The sequence below is a fragment of the Fusarium phalaenopsidis genome (genome assembly GCF_050370095.1).
Source record: "Fusarium phalaenopsidis strain FUZ10S chromosome Unknown contig_32302, whole genome shotgun sequence".
Classification (NCBI taxonomy): domain Eukaryota; kingdom Fungi; phylum Ascomycota; class Sordariomycetes; order Hypocreales; family Nectriaceae; genus Fusarium; species Fusarium phalaenopsidis.
In genome coordinates, this window is record NW_028145405.1 from 4,034,094 (window position 1) to 4,055,320 (window position 21,227).

Consider the following 21,227-nt stretch of genomic DNA (forward strand, 5'->3'; position numbering starts at 1 on the left):
TGCCGCGCGCGTAGGCGCATACCGACTTACAAAAGATGTTCCGCTCAAGGCGATACGATACGACACGAGAGGCGTGCCGTGGGGTTCTGCAACCTGGGTGTTGTTGCAGCACGGCCAGCATTTTCCGGGGGAAGGATCAGATCGATCAGATCACGTTGCATTCTGGTCTAGGCGGAGAAGGAGGAGGAGAGCGTGATCCAATTCTTTTTGGCGGATGGGATGAGCAATGTTGATCGGCGGTCGTTGGGTTCGGGTCCTGGCCGATGGGATTGGACGGGGCGGAAGGACAAGGAGAGACATAGGGGTTCAGCGGCGAGGAGTTGAGAACGCACAGTGAGACTGTTGCGCCCTGGGGATGTACAAGAGACTTGGTGGTTTGATCACGACGACAATGAAGAGTTGAAGTTGAAGAAGGTGTTGTTATTTGAAGCGAGATCGTGACCCAATCTATCGGGGCGAGCTTCCCGTTCCTCTACCCTTCAATCAGCGGTCAATTACCGCCCCAAGCTCCCTGTTGAAAGGAAGGCAATCGCTGTCGAGCCACGAGCTTGGCTGCCATCGAATGCTACATAGGGGAGGTGAGCAATCGTTTCAGACAAGGAACAGCATTGGATCTCTGCTGACTTGAGCCCTGACAATTTATGAGACTATAATAATAACATCAGGGTCCTGACGAGTTAATGTCGTCTACACGGGTCAACGGCATGGCCGCATGGTATTCCACATCTTGGCTGCGAGAAATGATGAACGGGGGGCTATGCAAGCCAGCAATCCAATCCTTGCGCAACCCTTTTTTTGTGTTATTCTCTGACACGTCTTGCCAAGGCTAATGTAGGAAACCATGTCTAGCAAAAAAATTGTGAACATGGAGGAGAGATGGGATCATCAGAGGTTGGGACAGCAAACCAAAACCAGGCCTGCAGGGGCTAATTGCTTGGTTTCTCATCGGTGGTGGCAACTCACGGCGGGCCTCTTTTTTTCATTCTTTTAGTTTCCAAGGCAATTTTTTTTTCTGTTTTGCTTTCATCGGGAGACAATAACGCCCCGAGGACCCATTTTGAAACGTCATGTGGAAACGTGTCCGTCGTCGTCGTCGTCGTTGACTTAGACGTTGGGCCTTGTCCCGATCAGATCAGAACGAGGCGTCCTGCTGGGGCCGGCAGTTGTTGGAGGCGTGATGGTGGGTGGTGGGTGGTTGCACAACAAAAAAGTCAAGTCCCCCTGGTGGCGCTGACGCTAGATTTGTCGAGGTTGACGAATGGAGGAGAAAGTGGTTGGTTTCGTCTCGTCTTTTGTTTTCTGCTTGGTGGTTGCGCGTTCACATGTAGGTGGTGCTTAGTGGTTTCAACGAGACAACAAGAGAGGAGTCTAGCCGTTACACGAAAGGGTGGGAGAAGAAAAGAGACTAAATGCTCATGTGCTTCTGTTCGCGGAAGACCTCACATGTCGTCGAATAGGATAAAGACAGTGACGCCAGGTTGCACAAGTGATTGACACGAAGAATGGCGCCTACCTCGCTGTCCATCCTCATACTGTACATAGAGAGGTTGGCCGATGAGAAGGGAACCCCTCTAGATCTTGGACGCAAATCTTTTCCATGATAGGGGTCCTCTACGGGGGATGATGGAGGGCCGGAAAAGATGGAGACGAGTTCAGACTCTCGGGATGTGGATGAATCGAGAGGTCCAGAGGTTGATCGAGAGGCAGAGAGCGAATCCCTCGTGTTGAGATGTGTTTACACCCCGCCCTCCCCAGTTTTTTTCCCACGTTTCTTTTTCCATTCTCGTCAGGACTTGACAGTTTACGGAAGGATGCTCTCTCTCTCTACTGGTGTTGGTGGTGGTGCAATATCAAAGCTGTCATGGAGATGGATGCCACGCATTGCCGTCATTTAATGAAGCCAGCCACAGCTCAGTCATCCTTGGCGAACCCTGTGTACTGTATGCATCCGCTTTAGCCGTCTGATGAGCAGGAAAGCACAAAAATCAGCACATGGATGCAAAACAAAAGCGCATCACGCATCTGTCGTCTGTTTACTCCCGCGCGGCCGCCCTCACCTCAAGCCCGATCGGGAGACGTGAAACAAACCCTCCATCTGCTGGCGCCGGTTCCGCCCAGGGGCCAGTGGCTGCCGGGGGGCGGCGCCTCCCCCTGGGACCGGCGCTGGAAACGCTGCCAGTGCCGCGAGATTACTGGACAGCGCTGACATTTGGAGGGGGGGGACGCCCCTGAAGCCAGCAAAGAAAAAGGCCCTGGTGCGGATCCTCTTTCAGCTGGTAGGGCTCTTGTCAGGCCCCTGGAGGGTAGGACCGACACCTAGAAGAAGAAAAAAAAAAAACCTGCTGGGTGGCTGGCCGCCCCAAACCGTTCTGGAGCTCCTCAAACCTTGGAGAGGACGCGCTGACTGTGGATCATTGCCCCCTTCTCCACGCTGGACCCATCATGGCGTCGGTACGTACTGTACATGTACGAAAACCCCCTTTCACGCTCACAGGCACTCAAAGGCACTCACACACTGGGCAAGCCAGTCACACTCTCTGCAGGTACCTACGTATTCAGGTACCCACTACACAGTGCCACATCCCACAATCCCACATGAAGCACGAGCCTCGGGGCAGGACCACGACAAGGAAAGCGCCAGGGAACCTCCACCTCATCCATGATCCCCGAAAATCTCCTTCGTCAACCTGCGTCTGTTCGTTCTGTTCTTGTCCTTGTCTCTCCCTCTCTCTCGTTCTCTTCTTTCTTCTTCTCCACCAGCATTCGTTCCAGTCCCTAAAACCGCGGTCCTCCCACCCCGGCCTCCCCTCCTTTCGATCGCTCGCTTCTTCCTCTTTTTGTTTCCTGGATTCCCTCTCGTTTCCTACCAGGTCATTATCCTCCAACTGCTTGCCTGTTCTTCGCTGGAGAAGACGGCAGATCACCCTCGTTCTTTGTTGGAAAAGAGGACAAAAAAAAGAGGACAATATCTCATGAGATTGTTGTAGTGTTTTCACCTGCATTTGTTTCCTTTGAATCTCATATCCTACAACTACAACTTTGGGTTTGGCATCATCTGCCTGGAGCAAGCCTTCAGCAGATAACTCTCCCACCAAAACTCTCCTATACCTAGCAGATTGTTGCGATTGAGGATTTGATATCCCATCGCCGTCTCACATCTTCCCTAGCACTACCCGATCTGACATCTCCCGACGTTATCGGTTTCATCATCACCCTCGACACGTTCTACAAGTCAATTCCACACGAGTCTCACACCGAATCACCTCCACAAGCATATCTCTCGTCTCGAACTCGGTCCTACCCCCGACTCCCTGGTTGGAGTCCCAATATAAACCAGCATGAACCACCATCCTTCTCTGTCCCCTCGCAACTCGCGACACTCAGGCTTCATCCCTCTCGGCGGTGGTAATAGCAACCGCGACATGACGGACGGCATCCAACTCACGCCGGTCAAGAGCAACGCCTCTGCCAACACCGGTCACAGAAAGGCTGAGATGCCTCACCCTACCAGCTTCGACAGCGCCTCTGTTCACGAGAACGAAAAGTCGGGCCATCACCCTGGACATCGCGGGCGCCGGCGCAAGGATGGCGAGACTGAGCTCTCGCGTAGTAACACTGGCGATGAGGCCACCTCCCTGAACGCTATGGGCCGACTGTACAACAAGATCATCGGCTTCTCCGTTGTTACCCGATACCTCGTCTACGTTGTGCCTGTTGGTCTGCTCCTTGCCATTCCGCTCATCGTCCTGTCCGCCATCGGCGAGAAGAATGGGCTTGCTGTTGGCAAATTTAAGGGTGGAAGTAACGATGGCAACCCCGGCCCTCCTCTGTTCAAGATCTTCCTCTGGATTGAAATCATGTGGCTCTCGCTTTGGGTGGCCAAGGTCGTCGCCTGGTTTCTTCCCGCCATCTTCATGTTCTTTACCGGAGTTGTGAGCAAGGGTACCCGAAAGTATGCGACTGTCCTCGGCAACCTCATCCTGCCATTCTCCTTCTTCTTCTGGGCTCTGGCTTCATACGTCACCTTCAAGAATCTGTACAGGGACGAGGACAGGAGCGGCACGTTTGTGCCATGGTGCCAGACGATGGGTCGCGTTCTGGGTGCCCTGTTTGTCTCTTCGGCTGTCTTCCTCGGCGAAAAGGCCATTGTCCAGCTCATTGGTATTTCTTACCACCAGCGATCCTTTGCCAACCGTATCAAGGCCTCTAAGCGCGAGGTTCACCTTCTCGGACTTCTCTATGATGCCTCTCGCACTCTCTTCCCCATGCACTGCCCAGAATTCGCCGACGAGGACTATATCATCAACGATAGCATTGAGATGATGCTGCGGGGCAAGAAGGGACACAAGCGGGCTGGTTCCGCCACCCCTATGAAGCTCATCGGAGAAGTTGGTCGTATTGGAGACAAGGTCACCTCTGTCTTTGGCAACATTGCCTCCGAGATTACTGGCAAGAGCGTGTTTAACCCCAACTCGGCTCACTCGATTGTTCTCGAAGCTCTCGAGAAGACCCGAAGCTCTGAGGCCATGGGCCGTCGTATCTGGATGTCCTATGTCGTTGAGAACCACAACTCACTCGTTCTGGAGGATTTCCAGGAAGTTCTCGGACCTGCATACAAGGATGAGGCTGAAGAGGCGTTCTACATGATCGATGGCGACGATAACGGCGACATTAGCCTCGATGAGATGGTCAGAAAGGTTGTTGAGATTGGCACAGAGAGAAAGGCAATTGCCGAGGGTATGAAGGATATCGGTCAGGCTCTGCGAGCTTTCGATAAGATTCTCCTTTTCGTCGTGCTTCTGATTGTTGTCTTCATTTTCCGTAAGTCGATCTCATTCGTGGAGACAATGAAATATACTGACCGTCCACCTAGTTGCTTTCTTCCAGAGTAGTTTCATCGCGACTCTGACTACCGCGGGAACTACGCTGCTCTCGCTTTCTTTCATTTTCGCCGTCACGGCTCAGGAGTTCCTGGGTTCCTGCATTTTCCTTTTCGTCAAGCACCCGTATGATGTTGGTGACCGCGTTGACATCAGTGGTACCAAGATGGTTGTCAACAAGATCTCCCTCCTCTACTCTGTTTTCCACCGCCTCGATACTATGCAGACGGTTCAGGTATGTGGTCAAACTCCTCCAGAAGCAACAAATAAGCTAACCAAGTATTAAGGTGCCCAACATTCAACTCAACAACATCTGGATCGAAAACATCTCTCGCAGCAAGGCCATGCATGAGACCGTCGAGGTTAACGTCTCCTTTGATACGTCTTTCGAGGACATTGAGCTGCTCCGATCCGAGATGGAGAAATTCGTTCGACAGCCCGAGAATGCTCGCGACTTCCAGCCTAACCTCAGCATTAGCGTCGGTGGTGTTGGCGACCTGGACAAGCTGCTTCTCTATGTCACCATCTCGCACAAGTCCAACTGGCACAACGATTCCGTGCGAGCCAGCCGTCGTTCCAAGTTCATGTGTGCGCTGGCGCTCGCTCTGAAGAAGGTGCCTGTCAACGGTCCTGGAGGTGGCGGTGAGCCCCTTGGTGGGCCGACCAACCCCTCATACTCTGTTGCCGTTACCGATGAATTTGCCAGCAAGAGCCGTGCGGATGCAGGCAAGGCCAAGGATGAGGCCCGCATGGTACCTACAAGCAAGCAAGAGCACAGCGAGGAGAGCGAGACGCAGGCCATGCATGACTTCAACTCTCGCCCCCCTGCCGCCGGCGTTGGTGCCTGGGACAACAGCGACAACCACACTCTGGGATCGAACGAGGATCATCATCGCTCCAGGGATATCGAGACCCTCCGCACTGATCTCAAGCGTGAGAGCACTCGCGGCCGCCGCAAGGCTGGCGAGGGCGTGCCACAGCTGTCTTTGGAGACGGCGCCCCGGCCCAGCATTTCGATGACGCAACCCAGCCCTCGTAGCATGCATAGCCCCTTCGACGAGGAAGCTGAGACCGGCATGGGCGCGACGCCTTACCACTCTAACCTCTCTGCCGGTCCATCTCAGGGCTCCCAGGGATACCAGCCATACTTGGGAGGTGCTAGCAGCAGCAGCCACATCCAGACCAACGTCCAGCATCCCCTGCAAGGCGCCAGGTCCCAGCAAGGACCACCCCAAGGCCCTCCTCCTCAGGGACCACCCCCAGCTCCTCAGCGCTAGTGGACATGGAGGTGAAGGAGATGCAAGGTGTCACGGCTGATTAAAATGTATGGGCGGTAATGTGGAGTCGCTATTCTACGCGGTTGGATTTTTGGATTTTGGTAACTGGGTGTACATGGAAACAAACAAACATTGGGCGAACTATCCCGTTATTACCTAGATTGGGCTACCCGCACAAATAATTGGGCGGAAGTATTGGTTTTACGAATCCAGACTATGGGATTGCTCAACGGGCAGCTCATATTTTACGAAGTTAAGAAATTAGATCACTATTACTTTTATTCATCTCGTTACTGAAGACACTGCACCTGTATAAGACGTGAGAACGGGAGGCAGCTTAACAGACATGCTCGGGAGGAGGCACGTTGCCGTCCTTGGCTCCCAGATCCGTCTTGAGGACACGGCCAAAGAGTTCAAGCAAGACCTCGAAGCAAATCTTGGTGATGGCTGGGTCGTAGCGACCCTTGCTGAGTTCATCACGGATGAAGGCATGCTGGGCCCAAGCGAACTCATAGAAGCTGGTAACAACACCGGCCTCGCGCAGCTTGGCGCGGATAAGGTCACGCCCAGCATCGGGGACATGTGTATCCTTGACACCGAAGATCATGGCAACCTCGCCCTTGAAGTTGCTGAAAAGGTCCAGGGTGTGGTTGCTGTTTTCGGGTGCAGTGGAAGAGGTGTTGGGGGCGTCATAGGGACCAAGGGTGCGGGAATGGATGTCCGTGGCGAAGTAGGAGACGCAAGCAGTGATGCGAGGATCGAGCTGGACTGGGTGTGAGTACAGTTCATGAAGTCAAAGACAGAAGGACCGCAGTCACTTACAGCGGCGCGGACGGCGAGGTGGCCGCCAAGGCACATTCCCGTAGCTCCAATGAGACCGGTGCAGGTTGGGAGGGAGAGGAGATGGTCAACAGTGGCGTATGAGTCGGCATCGTAGGACTCGAGTGTCTTTTTGCAGTTAGATACCGTGCGAGGATTGGTTCATAGAGTAGTACCTTTTCGATCTTGAACTTGTTGCCGCGGTCCGTGTCTTCGACGTCGTACTTGAGGGGTTCCGGACCGGTGAAGTCGTGGTAGGAAGAAGGGGCAGCAACAATGTAGCCCTGGCCAGCGATTTGGCGGGCAAAACGGGCGACGGGACCGGTTACTGATGGATGTCAACTTGGTGCTCAAGTTGTCAATACATCTTGTGAGATGCTAATGAGTTGATAGGTACCTTGGTAAATCTCGCTAAAGAGGCATACACCTGGGAAACGTCTAGGATACAGATTAGTCAAGATCTATAAGAACAGAGAGAATGAGACATACGCATTAGGGTATCCGGGAATTGTTGGATGAAAGACAAAGATTCCTAATCATTGTTGTCAGTTGGTCATATTATGGAATACCTAGTTGAGCGAGGTTCGAGTTACGCATAGTGCTGTCCTTGCCATTGGCAGAGGTGGGGACGTCGACGTGAGACTCCTTGATCAACATTTTGAGTTTAATTGAATCGATTGACAATACCAAAGTGGCTAGTAGAGCGGTTTGATGCTATGGTGAGCTATTGTCGATGCCTTCATGAGCTTCCCCTCCTCAGATGCCGTGCCCCTCGGCGGGGTGTTGCAGTCAAGGGAAGGCGGACCGTGATTGGCCGGATATTCAAGGTCTCCAGGAGCGGCACACGGACCGATCCTGGGCTTTCCGCGCATGGGCAACGGGGCACGGATAAACTGTTTCCGATGAGATACAGCGAAAACATGACAAAGCAACGGTCAAGTACATGTGACAGCATGTCATGAATACTTGGGAAGTGGAATTCATGGTGTGCTACCGAGGCATGCATGAAAGAGACAGCGAATTGGCCTGGCCAGTGACTGCATGGCCGCTGCGCTGCGTGATGTGTACCGACTGGACCCTCGCACCGCCTTTTTTTGGTGGACAAAGGTCAGAAGCACCCACATACGAGCAGGGATGAAGCAAAAGGGCTCCCACCTTTTAAGGGGCTGGCTCTGGCTTGCTTGAGGTACGTGCTGCGGGACAGAGGGGGAAGGGTAGGTACGTACCTTGGCTGCATCACAAGGATCTTGCATCTGTCCCGTCTTGTTTGTCCAGGTGGTCACAACTTTTTGGTCGTCCGACGGGTTTCCCGACTATTCGCCCCAACAAATACAGTATACTCTACTTCAAATTCTTTGATCTCCTCATTGTTGCTACAACATCAAGTCTGTGCAACAAGCTTCGTCATATCAGCCTTTTTTCCCTCTCTATTTCCCGTTGCCAAGGGGTTCCCGCCCACGCTTTGTCAACGGCTGGATGCACGTCCTTACTTATTAGCTGTTTAAGCTCTCTCCCTCCGTCTCTGCTACATCCCACACACACAACACCAACAACCCGCAACCGCACCTAAATCGCAGACCATGAACGGCCACTTCTCTGCCGTCGGCGAGAAGCCAGGCGCCGGAAGCTATGAGCATGGCGTCCAGGTCATCGACGAAGACAAGGAGTTCAAGTATGCATCCCAATGCTGCTCTTACTAGGTCCTCCTACCGCCACTTTGGCCTTTACTGACCGACCACCTCCCTCGCAGCGACAACCTCAACGAGTACCTCCAGCTCACCTCGGTCGCCGAGTCTGGCTTCAACTACCACCTCATCTCTGTCTTTGGCTCCCAGTCCACCGGAAAGTCGACCCTGCTCAACAACCTCTTCGGCACCGAGTTCTCCGTCATGTCCGAGACGGAGCGTCGCCAGACCACAAAGGGCATCTGGATGTCCAAGAACAAGCGCGAGGAGAGCGCTGGCACCAAGATGGCCGATAACATCCTCGTCATGGACGTCGAGGGCACCGACGGCCGAGAGCGTGGCGAGGACCAGGACTTTGAGCGCAAGAGCGCCCTGTTCGCCCTGGCCACCAGCGAGGTCCTGATCCTCAACATCTGGGAGCACCAGGTCGGCTTGTACCAGGGAGCCAACATGGGACTGCTCAAGACTGTCTTCGAGGTCAACCTGCAGCTCTTCCTTAAGGACAAGCAGTAAGCTAGACGCTGTGTGATGCATGCATGTGCCACCTCTAACATTGCCTAGATCAACTCCCAGGTCCCTCCTCTTCTTCGTCATCCGCGACCACCTCGGCACCACCCCCCTGGGCAACCTCCGAACCACTCTGATCCAGGACCTGACAAAGATCTGGTCGTCCATCTCCAAGCCCCAAGGCCTCGAGGGCTCGCGGATCGAGGACTACTTTGACTTTGGTTTCGCCGCCCTGCCCCACAAGATCCTGCAGGCCGACAAGTTCACCGAGGAGGTGCAGAAGCTGGGATCAAGGTTCACCGCGGGCCACCGGCACGGCAAGCCGGGCTTGCATGGCGATCAAGAGCTCGAGGGCGGCCTCTTCCTCGCCGAGTACCACCGGCGCATCCCGGCCGACGGTTTTTCCGTCTACGCTGAGGGCATCTGGGATCAGATCGTCAACAACAAGGACCTCGATTTGCCCACTCAGCAGGAGCTTCTGGCCCAGTTCCGCTGCGACGAGATTTCCAGGGAAGTCTTGATTGACTTTGATCTCATTGTGGCGCCTCTCGAGGATAAGCAGGCCGAGGCATTGACGCTGGGTGTTGCCACCGTCTTGCCCGACCTCGGTGTATCTGGAAGCGAGGCTCGCCAGAAGTGCATCAAGGCTTTTGAGGTGCAAGCGAGTCGCTACCACAAGGGCGTTTATAGTCGTAAGAGGCAGGAGCTCGAAGGAAAGATTGACGCTCGACTCAAGGCTCTTTACCAAGGACAGCTGGCGGCAGCTCACAAGGCCGGTGTCGCTGCCTTTGGCGAAGCAGTTGCCAACAAGGTCAAGGCTGGTCAAAAGGCCGGTGGTGTCTATGAATTCGCCGAGATTGTCGCCAATGAGAAGCGCAAGACTTTGGACATCTTTGGCGTCGAGACGCAGAGCCTGTTCATTGAGGGCGTGGCCTGGACTAACTTTGAGTCGCAGCTCACCCTGTTTGAAAAGGAGCTGGATGAGGAGAGCGCCAAGCTGCGAAAGGAGGAGATGCGACGACTTGCGACCCGGGTTGAGCGATGGGTCAAGTCCCGACTCAATGATGCGATTGGCCTCGAGTTCAACAAGCTGGGTAGTGGTCGAGGCGGCTCAGGCGCGCCGGAGACAGGCGAAAAGCCCCCTACCGAGAAGGATCTTTGGGACAGAGTCTGGAACGTCTTCACAGGCATCGTCAAGGAGGCCGAGGGTCGCTTCGCTGAGCGAGCCAAGAGCTTTGATGCTACCAACGAGGAGGTCGAGATTGGCACATGGCGGTTACGCCGAAAGAGCTGGACTGCTCTCCGCGAGAAGATCGAGGACGAGGTGATGGAGGGCAACATCCTGCTCAAGCTTCGAGAGAACTTTGAGGACAAGTTCCGATACGACGAGGCCGGTGTGCCACGGATATGGCGGCCCACCGATGACATTGAGGGCATCTACACCAAGGCGCGAGAGTCGACGCTCACCCTCGTCCCTCTGCTATCCAAGTTCAGACTCTCAGAGACGAACAGCCTACCCGACCTCCCTGGCTTTGTTGGCCCGCAGCCAAGCGGCGTCGAGGCCAGTGACGAGGAGGATCTGGCGCCCATCGGAGGTATCGATGAGGAGGACGGCAAGAGCCTCGAGGAGGAGATGACTGTTCTCAGCGAGGGCAAGCGTCAGGATCTCGTGGTGAGGTTCAAGAAGACGGCCGACGGAGTTTACGTCGAGGCCAAGCGTGGAGCCATCGGCGGAGTGGCTCAGATTCCGTGGTACTTTTACGGCCTGCTCCTGGCCCTCGGCTGGAACGAGATCTTTATGGGTACGTGTCTGCGATTACTCATTAACTTGATGTTTACTAACTGTGCCTCCAGTTCTACGCAACCCCTTCCTCTGCCTTCTCATCCTCATCCTCGCAGGAGGCACCTACGTGGCTTACACGCTCAACCTCCTTGGTCCTATGATGTCGATGGGCAACGCGGCGGCGACGCAGGGCGTCGAGATTGCCAAGCAGCAGCTCCGCGACTTCATCACCAACTCGGACACTGCGCGCCAGGCGGTTGGCATGCCTGCCCGCAACGACACGGACAACATCAGCATGGACACCTTGGATAGCCGGGGGAGAAGGGTCAACAACAACTCTTCGCAGCGGGACGACGACATCGATGATATCTGATGTGATTGATCCTGGGGAAAAGGTCAATTGTCTTCTTTTTTTTCTGTTGTTTAGTTGTGTAACTACCTAGACCTTGCCCGGGCATGATTAGCGAATGAAACAGGATATAATGTCTACTTGATAACCAAAAACACATCCCTCCATTGCGCCCCTATTTTGTCATGACATTACCAACCATGTATATCTCTTGTGACGCTTCAACATGATTCAAAACACTTAGAATGCCTCCAAGCCTGCGGGTGTACCAAACCAATTACCCAGCTCTGATGACTCCTTATCCTTGTCGGCCGTAGTAAAAAAGTCTGTAACTCTGCTCGTCTCGCCGTCATCCTCTAGCGGCCACTCAACCTTGACGCCATTCGCCTTGCCCTCGAGCATATCCTTGGACGTGCCCCAACTAAACCGGCACTCATGACCCCATCCGAACAACGGGTGCATGCTGTTCTTCATCCACCCGGTGCATCGCTTGTCAGACGAGTATCCAGATCCCCAGCCCATACCGTCTTCGGTGAGCTCGCCCTTTGCTTCGGATAGCACCTCCAGGGTCGCGTCGCGTGTCACCTTGGCGCATACCGAAGCGGCACTGACGCATGCGAATAAGCTATCAGCCTTCTTCGTCACCGTGATCTTTGCTGTGGGGAAGAAACGCTGCAGCTTGGCCTGGTGGGTGGCGGGGGGTCCGACAGTGTCGACGTAGATCTCCTGGACGTTGACGCCAGCGGCGTAGGCAGCCTTGATGAGCTCAACAGTGGCATCCAGGGCCTGGGCGTTGAGATTATAAGGTGTCGTAGGATGGAGCATGCCAGCGCTGATATCCCTCGCCGAGAGGGCCTTAATAGCCCACCCGCACTCGGTGTGCAGGTCAGAGCCAGGGGTGCAGATGGTGCGCATGAGCTTGGAGCGGACAGCAGGCGTGAGGACCTTGGAGTCGTCAAAGTGGTGTGTGTCGCGGAGGAGAGAGTCCGAGATGGTCAGCGGGAGGAAGAAGACGCCGTAGACCATGGGGCCGAGGACAGGACCGCGGCCGGCCTCGTCGACGCCGAGGCAGCATGGGACAGCCGAAGCGGGATCCTCGGGGGAGGATGGGAGGAGAGAGGGCGGAACGACCACGTGGGTGAAGGAGGCGCCGGCGAGGGCGGCTTCAGTGTGAACTGAGGGTGGGATATAGGTCAAAGAGGAGGGAGTGTCGTCGATGGGAGCGTCCACGGGGGTGTCCATTTGGACATCGTCAGTTGATGGCGAGTCTGTCATGATGGAGGGTCGAGTCGGATTTGTGAGTGCCAAGGTCAACAGTAGTGGGTATCACAACTGATACCAAGGTCAATTGGTGAATGGGGATGTGTCCTGGTCAAGTAGTTTATTTGAGTACTAGGCTATCATGATGAGGTTGGAGTTGAGCGAGACGCGTCGAGACGCGTTAAGCACCTTCGCTCCACTCCATTCGGTACGTACCTATAACCCGCTAACATCGCTTCAATTCTGTCATGTATAGCAACAACAACACAGCAATCTTATCGCTATCGGCCTCCACCTCTTCCATGGCAAAGCTCATCTTGCCAATGTCTAATCATATAAGGCGAATATTCCGCCGAGGGTTGTTCTCGCACCACTGGTCTACTTGGTCGGCCCATGTAAAAAGCAGACCAACCCGCTCCCAGCTGTCGCACGACTAGCGGACAACCAGGCTGATCTTCTTGCTCTCGACAGAGCCCAGATAAATGCATATCCATTCCGTTTTAAACTCCAAACCCCTCTGGGCCAGACTCGCCAGACCTGCGTAGAATGGATTATCTGCAATCGATATATGTAGACATGTAAGATGCCCAAACAACGTCAAGTGAGAGCCTTCGACGATAACGAAAGCAGATGGTGGGAAAACCCATGCTTCTAACCGGACTGCCTTGGGGTTGTCGGAACGGTTGATTCCAGCCTGGAAAATCTCCAGGTACTCGGAAAGGGTGAGCAGTGACCCGTCGTCGGCTTCCAGGACAACAGATGCCACGGCACTCCTGAAGGCAGACTTGTATCCGCCTTTGTATAGATCAAGCTCACGATACTCGACCTTGCCGTACCAGTTCATCCACGACCAAGTCGGGAATATGTGCCTTGGCCTGGGCAGCTCTTCTAGGCTATAGCCCGCCCTTCCCGTGTGATTCCAAGCAAGCCCGGCCACAAAAGTCTCATCCAGGGTCCTTTCTTCGTTACAATAGAAAGGAATGCCCCAGATCTGGTCGATTCTGTCCGGAAGAACTTCAAACTTGCTGGCGATACCATCGAATGCCTTGAGGGCGTCGGAAGGGCACGGTAGCTCCCTGGCCGAGTATACCTGGATCATTTCCAGGAACCGCACAAAGGCAGCATGCGAGCCCGGACGGACAGGTTGGCCAAAGGGCCGCTTATCGTTCCATCCCAGGATTCCAGGTCGCAATGTGCGATCGAATTCGTGCTTGTGTGGAGCATGCAGCTGATCCAGCGAGCTCTCAATTTGCTGGCAGTATTCCAAGTTGCTCCAATGGTCGTTCCTTTTTGGCACATTCGTGACGCTCTCATGACAGTTCATACCGTCGCATTCAAAGTACATTTGGTCGTCGGTAAAAACGAGGCGGCGACGGCTGAGAATGCCTTCTTGGAAAGGCCACGCCCTTTTCGACCATTTTGACGTTTGGATCACGGCGTGAGGATGCCTCATGGTGGGCACTATTTCGATGTTGCCAATCTTGACAACTTGCTGTATGCTCCGTGGGCGGTATCCTGCTCCCACTCCCGGCAGCCCGTATTCCACACTGCTCCTGGCAGCAGCAATAATGGTCAGTTCTGCGTTGTGATATATCAGGTTCATCTGTTCCATCTGATGATCTCTGGCCCCCTCGTGATCCTAGTCGATGCAGCACAGATCCATCCAGAGATATCGGAATCCCAACTTGATAGTAACCCGAATAGCATCAGCAAGGGTGTAGGGGAGCGAGGTCAGGTCACCGAATTTTGTGATGCCACCAAATCTGAAAGGCAATTCTGCCATCTCGGGGAAACCCCATACGTAGCTCAGAGCGACGTAAGGGGCATGTTCTGGAGCTGGCTTCACTTGAAGCGAATGGTAGTCCAGCAAGCAAAGCCCTGCAACTTCCCTGCCAGTTCTTGAGCACAGTGGCTTGTGGTGATGTTGACAATAGGCAACCCATGATCTGGCCAGCAACCTGTCAAACTCTCGACTAACGATCCGGGCCGTGATACCCGGTGGCTCACGACTATTGATCCTGCGAGCAACTAGACACCCTTTGTTCTTTGCACCTTGTTCCAGGGCCTGTCGAATGGAAGGCAGAAGATGGACGTCGCTGCGGTGGAAACCTGATGGCGCGAGGGTCAACATGATGGAGTCATTGCCACAAGTAGCTGGAGTCCCATGACCGATAGTGTTGTAGCAGTGACGAAGAAAGCTCAATGCAACAAGCTCTTCGCCGCCTTGATCGTTATTGAGTTTCTCGGTAAGCTCTGGAGAGTCTATGCGCGAGCCACATAACAGGCTGCACAGGGCACAAGGAGGGTAGGCCGGCTGCTTCTGGTAATAGGTTCCAACGTCGGCAACTTTTATTCGAATATCGATCGATGGTGTAACTCCCCCAAGAACTGCTTGTAGTGGCAGGCTTGAGCAAGTAGCGCACAAATCGGAACTGGAATGCCTGATCTCTACGGTCGGCAACGAGCTGGGGTATTCGCTGTCAAACGGGAGAATATTTAGGGGTGACGGAGGAGAGTGGTCTTCGGAAGGTTCCGACATAATGATAATAGCACAGATAATGAAGGCGTATTGGTGTCAAAAGAATGCGATAGATTGGCAAATCTTGAAGATTCTCAAATGGACTCATACCAAGATCTGGATAGACACTGGCAGACTGTGATCACATGTTCCGTCTTATATAGGGAAGCAGCAACGCGCAAGTATCTTAGAGGAAGGAACAAGACTTAGGAGCTGCGTCAAGGCAGGGGCCAGGGGGGTCAAAGTAGAACAACGTCATGAACGATCTGGATTGGCCAACCCTCCATAACTTTGAAAGAATTGTTGCTCCAATATCGTGTATTGATCTCAATTCGGTGCAAGACAAATCATGCCTCCTTGGTAAAGTCGTGACTTTCCGAGAAGGAGAAATGAATCGCATCCTCTCCCACTGAAACCTCCCCATCCTTCATAGAGATAGGCGTGTAGCCCAATGGCGCGGTAGTCTCAGAGCTATCCGACTCGTCGTCAGATTCTCGAGACTCAAAGCTCGGCTCTGTGGTCGCTTCGGACAGCCGACCTACTTGCGGCTCCTCGGCAGTCAGGGGGCAGTACCTCCAGTCGACCCAATAGCGATTCCCCGCGAGAACGTGTACGAACCACAGTGCCAGGTTCACAGTCAGGTCTTTGTAACTGTCGAGGTCGCCTTGATGATGATTCGTCCAGGGGATGGAGACATATTCGAGTAGTCCATCATCCACGAGACTTCTTCGAAGAGCCTCGTGGCTATTACTGGCTCCTTTCTCTTATCTAATTAGCTTACAACTGCTTCAGAAACACTGCGCTTGCAAATACGAACTCGGAACAGCTGCCCGCGGTCTCACCCGGAAGATGAAGGCCTCGCCACAAGTCAAGATGCACCCGTAACGACATCCGTGGGTGACACAGTAAGTAAAGGCCTGCCTGATGGGCATGAAGTAATTCTTCTGTATCAATGCCTCCTTCATTTGGCCCTTTTTGTCGATGAAGCCGCTTCTGAAGAACTTCTCACTGCACCATTTAGATGCCGTCTTGTACTCCTTGGGGAATCTCTCCTGGACGGCTGGAGACCCACGCTCGTCTGGCGATAAGGCGTGATGCACGGCACCAGAGTCGGGCCTCACGGACATGTGTAGCTTACTCGGTTTTTGCACACGATAGGATTGTGAGCTGCGTCTGGGTGGCTGTTTGCGCTTCGCCCGGCTGTTTACTTGGGGTTCAGCCTCGTGCTTTCTCGTTTTGGAGTTCCAAATACTTGGGTGGAACTCGTTTCGAATAGACATCAGAGCCGTATTGACAATGGTCTCGTTCCATTTGATGATCAAGCTTGTTGTTGACTTCTCGTCGGTAACGATACAATCGGACTCGGGGAAGAGGGTTGGGTAAGCTGGCAGAGATCGGCGGGATCGGCGGGCGTCATCCAGCAGAGAGCCAGCAAAGACAGCCTCTAGGGTCTTGAAGTCGAATTCCTTCCATGGTCTAAGTTCTTTAGGCCAGTGAAAGTTGCGGGAAGCTGTAAGGGGCTTGCTATCTGGCTCAGGGTGAACAACTTCGGGGTTCTTGGCTGTGAGGAGTTCAAAGATGGACGTTGCTGAGGGCTGAGACTCCATGCCGTCGAAGGTAAAAAGAGGGTTCGGGAGGGGGTATAAATACTACGAGAGCGTACGACTCGTGGAATGTAGCACAGATCACATCAGCCAGTCGAGGACTATTCCGAGACAGGGGGCTATTTAAAAGACGCAAATCGCGGACGAGGCTGGTCGAGATACCCGACACTGTCATCAAATTAGGAAGTCAAGCTGATCTGAGGCCCACGGCACACACCATCACGGATGCTGCATGTTGGTGATGAGAGCTGAATGAGACAGCATACACGCCCATGGTTGGTCGAGACCCCGCCGCCGAAGCGTCACGCCATGCACGTCGGATGCTCCCTCGTTTCCGAGAGGTGGGAGGAGCCGCTGCCATCGAGCTTGAGCGATCATCGAAGGGGTATTACTATGAGGGTATTATCGTTGAGCTGTCCGGTTGGTGAGGTTACAGACACCTGTTCATACCACAGCATGCCGAGGAAACGCCCCCAGACCCAAGCCTCGTCCATCAACGACCTACCGCCATGTACGGGACCGAAACTACACCAGTTCCAGCATCATCGATCTCCGATACAATGGATGGAGAGGCTAGATGAAGACAGGGGTGACGGCTCCAGTGCCGAGGCTTATATATTTCGGGCTATCATACTTAAGAAGCAATATGCTATCAAAGTGGTACGTACGGCTTCGTTGTATAAAACATAAGTTGCTGATCTGGCCAGTTCAAATTCTGCGACCCTTGGAGCTCTGAGTACTACTGGGGCCCCCTCCTGGGTGAAGACACGCCTCTGGACACTGCAGCTTACTATACCGACCCCTTTTTTGCCGAGTGTCGAGCTTACGGTCGAATCGAAGGCGCTATAAGGAGCGGGAAGTTGAGGGCTGGAATTGCGGTTCCTTGCCATGGCTACATGTTCCTGAAGAAGGCGGACGAGAGAATACTAAGTGATCGAGGAGTCGACCTAGGCTTGGACGATGTCGATATTGACTTTCAGCAAACGGTCGAAGGTGGTTGTCGACCGAGAGCCATCGTCAAGGACTTTTTGCCAGGAGACTCTGGAGTAAACGAGAAGAGCGCAAAGAGGATACTCAAAGGCATAAGAGCTCTAAATAGGCAAAAGGTGTACAACAGGGACATTCGGATAGACAACTTTCGGAACGGACAGCTGGTCGACTTTGGTTCTTCGTGGACGGAGCCGCACGCTCTCATGAATGCGCTGGGTGCTCGAGACGTTAGGGGCCAAAAGGCTTCTGATCTGGCCTTGTTTGATGACATGATTGAGGATGAAGGGATTGTGACGGAGGCGAGGGGGTTGCCGAATTCAGAATATTGTACCAAGCTGCGGTCGTGGGATAATTAGTTATGGTGCACAAGGAGGTTGTTTGAGGGGTGGGTTTATGAGCATGCAACGATAAATGCAGCCGCGTATTTATATGGATATTTCAACTGAACCGTGTTAGAAATTGGCGCTATGTTGTCATTGTTGTTGTTGTTGTCTGGATAGACAAGAAAGTCATGCACTTGGAGGCAATACTTGGCCACTGGATCGAATTTTGTGGTTTGAAAAATACAGGCTTTGTAACTGGTTCTTAGTCGGTGAACTATGTCTGTCATGGGCTTCTTGTTTAAAAGGTTCATTACAACAGCGCCCCCAGGTCTTTGTGCCTCATGATTTACCATGGCTCTGGACAGATGATCAGTTGAATTTAATGTTGAACACCTGGCGTGGATCAAGAGCCTTGGCAAAGGTCTCGCCCAAGTCTAACAAAGCGCAGAGTGGCTTCAGCCTAGAATTGAATCACAGATCACATCCCAAGGCAGGATTCAAGTATCTGCAGGCATGTACACTCGCTTTGTTGTTGTCAAGTTGTTATTCGACGTATTAATCTTTGATTGGTGTGTTGTTGTAGTGGTAGTGGTACTACCTCGAAGTACCTGGCCCACTGTGCCGGTGTGTGGCCTCCACTGGGCGACGGGAGCATTAACTGAGGTGGGGACCAGGCCTCTAAACACGCCCCAAGCTCCCGACCCGGTCTTCAACAACACCAACCGCGTCACCCGGCGCGTCTTGTATTTCTCGTCGCATCCCACTTTCGACCTCACACGCCAGCATCACGACCCACCAAACGACGCAGAGTCTCAAGACCAACAAACACAAGAGAACACTGACGACACAAAAATCATGGCCCCCCGCGGTGGCCCCAGGCGCAGCGAGGCTGCCGAGCCGCAAGCTTTCCACCAGCTCGGCGTTCGTGGTCGGTGAGTTTGCGCCCGCCAATTTCGACATTTTCGCCATGCGCGTCAATCCCAGATCTCTAATATGGAATTTGTAGAAAAACAGGCGTGGAATTGATTGATACCGGAGAGCGCGACGAATATGGCATGCAACCGCTGGATGACCTCCTCTCCTCGCCAGAGAGGGGACCTTCCAGAGCCAATCAACAAGACGACGACGATGACGATGATGATCAATACGACGACGATCAAGGCAGCGAGGATATGGACATTGAGACGAGTGCGCCAGCTTCAGCCATGCACACACGGGCACCACCAAAGACTAACATGACCACAGGTGCAGGACCGGGTCCACGAACTCTGCTTAAGGAGCGGAGCATACCGTACCCTATTCCTCGCAGTCGGTCACCCTTAAAGACACAATTACTATCTCCTGCCCGAAGGAATCGAAACCTAGAACACCTCTCGTCGCCAACACGACGCTCCATTGCCGAAGAGCGTGATCCCACCGTGACGCGAAAACTCGACTTCGGAGCCAAGCCCTCAGGACGCCCACGAGGTGGCGCGAATGGAATCAATGGCTCGCTGCCCGAGGAGGAGGAGGAGGAAGATGCGGACGAGACAGAGGACGCCGACGAGCCTGAGCAGGAAGAAGAGGTGTCAGACAACATGGATCTTTTGGAGCAGTCGCTGCAGATGGTCGAGGCCATGCATGGAGACTCTGTGTCGCCCGAGCCCGAGGCTGAACCCGAGCACTCAGAACCCCCTTCAGAAGAAGACGAACCTCCCGTAAAGCAGCCTGTCGCAGCTAAGAAGAGCCGTGGACGACCCCCAAGGCCCAAGCCTGTGCAACAAGAACCGGAGGAGGAACCAGTCGAGGAGGAGCCTGTTGAGGAGGAGTCCGAGGAAGAGGCCGCGCCTGTAGCATCCAAGAAAGGAAGAAAACCGAACAAGCCTGCACCTCAGCCCAAGCAACCCAAAGCAGCCCCAGCATCAAGAAAACGAAGAGCGGAGCCGGAGCCAGAAGAGGTTGAGCAGCCTGAAGATGAGGTTTCAGAACAAGAGCCCGAAGAGAGCGCTCCTCAGGCCAAGAAACAGCGTACCACCTCTGTCAAGCCTTCAAAACCAGCCAAGGCGGCTGTATCAAAGGCTCCAGGCAGGCCCAAAGGAAGGCCACCGCGCAGCAAAGCTCAAGCGGAAGAGGCTGGAGAGACTTCGTTCGCCGCTCTCCAGCGCGGCCCGCCAATGCCCAAGTCACGCGGTCTCGTGTCTGTTCGTCACGACGCAGAAGAGGTTCGGACGACGAGATCTGGCCGCCACTCTTTCAAGCCTCTAGACTGGTGGAGAGGTGACAAGGTTGTCCAGGAGGAGGAAGAGTTTGACGGTGTGACGGGCCGGGATAAGTTTGTGCTGACCACCATCAAGGAGGTTATCCGCAAACCTCAAGAGGAGGCGCCTGTTAAGAAGGCCAGGGGCCGTGCAAAGGGCAGACCCAAACGTGCTCCAGAGGTTGAACTCGAGGACTGGGAGCTCAACCCAGGCGTTGTCAATGGCGAGGTCATCCTCTGGGAGCCGGAGCACGAGCTACACCCCCCGGCCGATGACGAGCCTGTCGAGGTCATGGAGGATCGTGTGGCGATAGCAGGCAACGCCATTCAGACTAAGGACATCCACGACACGACGTTCCGTTTCGCCAAGACACTCACGACGCCGTTTATTGGTGCTGGTATTGTCGATCTACCTCCGGGCTCCGATAAGCGCCCAAAGAACTCGCGCAAGATGCACATGGTCTTCTTTCTGCATTCTGGAAAGGTGCTTGTTACGGTCAACGAAGCTTCGTTCCGGCTCTCTGCCGGAGGCATGTGGTTTGTACCAAGAGGTGTGTTGACCCCTTCAATGTCGAGATTACCAGTGACTAACTCCCTTGCAGGAAACTACTACAGCATAACAAACGACTACGACAAGCCCGCTCGCATCTTCTTTTCCCAGGGATGCGAGGTGACATCCCAACCAACAGAAGGGGAGCAGTCCCAACTATCCGTAATGGCATGATCGTGTGCGAGACGGTGTTGTACCCCTGGGAGGAGTTTCGTGTATATACTGGGACCTGTTGCCGTTAAGTCGAACGGCGCAGGGGAAAAGGAGTTTTTCTTGCTGGAGGCATCCCTCTTTTTTTGTTGGTAACCTCAGGACGCGTGGGTTATAAGCCAAGTCGAATTCTGGCCTCGAAAGGGGTTGTATCAGACAAGAGGTCGACGTTACGATTTATGTGTTGTTAGGGCGGTTAGGTTGTATACCATTCATGAAACAAGGCAATTCAAGTC

At 53.9% G+C, this 21,227-nt stretch overlaps 8 protein-coding genes across 8 annotated transcripts; 4 read left to right on the forward strand and 4 right to left on the reverse strand.

Annotated features, from left to right (window-relative positions):
• Positions 1-3,338: 3,338 nt before the first annotated feature.
• On the forward strand, positions 3,339-6,157 carry LRP88_08606 (Mechanosensitive ion channel-domain-containing protein; the record flags this gene model as incomplete). Its single annotated transcript, XM_083245109.1, has 3 exons — positions 3,339-4,821; positions 4,874-5,115; positions 5,168-6,157. 3 exons carry the CDS (start codon positions 3,339-3,341, stop codon positions 6,155-6,157), a joined length of 2,715 nt encoding a protein of 904 aa, XP_083099603.1.
• Positions 6,158-6,494: 337 nt separating this feature from the next.
• Positions 6,495-7,633, reverse strand: LRP88_08607 (carboxymethylenebutenolidase; the record flags this gene model as incomplete). Its single annotated transcript, XM_083245110.1, has 6 exons — positions 6,495-6,920; positions 6,980-7,105; positions 7,153-7,304; positions 7,374-7,414; positions 7,466-7,508; positions 7,570-7,633. The coding sequence occupies 6 exons, from the start codon at positions 7,631-7,633 to the stop codon at positions 6,495-6,497; spliced, it is 852 nt and encodes a 283-aa protein (XP_083099604.1).
• A 923-nt stretch (positions 7,634-8,556) lies between these two features.
• Positions 8,557-11,324, forward strand: LRP88_08608 (dynamin-like GTPase SEY1; the record flags this gene model as incomplete). Its single annotated transcript, XM_083245111.1, has 4 exons — positions 8,557-8,648; positions 8,727-9,170; positions 9,223-10,970; positions 11,023-11,324. 4 exons carry the CDS (start codon positions 8,557-8,559, stop codon positions 11,322-11,324), a joined length of 2,586 nt encoding a protein of 861 aa, XP_083099605.1.
• A 216-nt stretch (positions 11,325-11,540) lies between these two features.
• On the reverse strand, positions 11,541-12,575 carry LRP88_08609 (ribonuclease H2 catalytic subunit RNH201; the record flags this gene model as incomplete). Its single annotated transcript, XM_083245112.1, has 1 exon — positions 11,541-12,575. The coding sequence occupies one exon, from the start codon at positions 12,573-12,575 to the stop codon at positions 11,541-11,543; it is 1,035 nt and encodes a 344-aa protein (XP_083099606.1).
• A 418-nt stretch (positions 12,576-12,993) lies between these two features.
• On the reverse strand, positions 12,994-13,905 carry LRP88_08610 (uncharacterized protein; the record flags this gene model as incomplete). Its single annotated transcript, XM_083245113.1, has 1 exon — positions 12,994-13,905. The coding sequence occupies one exon, from the start codon at positions 13,903-13,905 to the stop codon at positions 12,994-12,996; it is 912 nt and encodes a 303-aa protein (XP_083099607.1).
• Positions 13,906-15,425: 1,520 nt separating this feature from the next.
• Positions 15,426-16,685, reverse strand: LRP88_08611 (uncharacterized protein; the record flags this gene model as incomplete). Its single annotated transcript, XM_083245114.1, has 2 exons — positions 15,426-15,839; positions 15,921-16,685. The coding sequence occupies 2 exons, from the start codon at positions 16,683-16,685 to the stop codon at positions 15,426-15,428; spliced, it is 1,179 nt and encodes a 392-aa protein (XP_083099608.1).
• A 453-nt stretch (positions 16,686-17,138) lies between these two features.
• Positions 17,139-18,028, forward strand: LRP88_08612 (uncharacterized protein; the record flags this gene model as incomplete). Its single annotated transcript, XM_083245115.1, has 2 exons — positions 17,139-17,342; positions 17,390-18,028. 2 exons carry the CDS (start codon positions 17,139-17,141, stop codon positions 18,026-18,028), a joined length of 843 nt encoding a protein of 280 aa, XP_083099609.1.
• Positions 18,029-18,850: 822 nt separating this feature from the next.
• On the forward strand, positions 18,851-20,955 carry LRP88_08613 (kinetochore CENP-C fungal-like protein; the record flags this gene model as incomplete). Its single annotated transcript, XM_083245116.1, has 3 exons — positions 18,851-18,927; positions 19,002-20,782; positions 20,834-20,955. The coding sequence occupies 3 exons, from the start codon at positions 18,851-18,853 to the stop codon at positions 20,953-20,955; spliced, it is 1,980 nt and encodes a 659-aa protein (XP_083099610.1).
• Between the last annotated feature and the right edge of the window lie 272 nt (positions 20,956-21,227).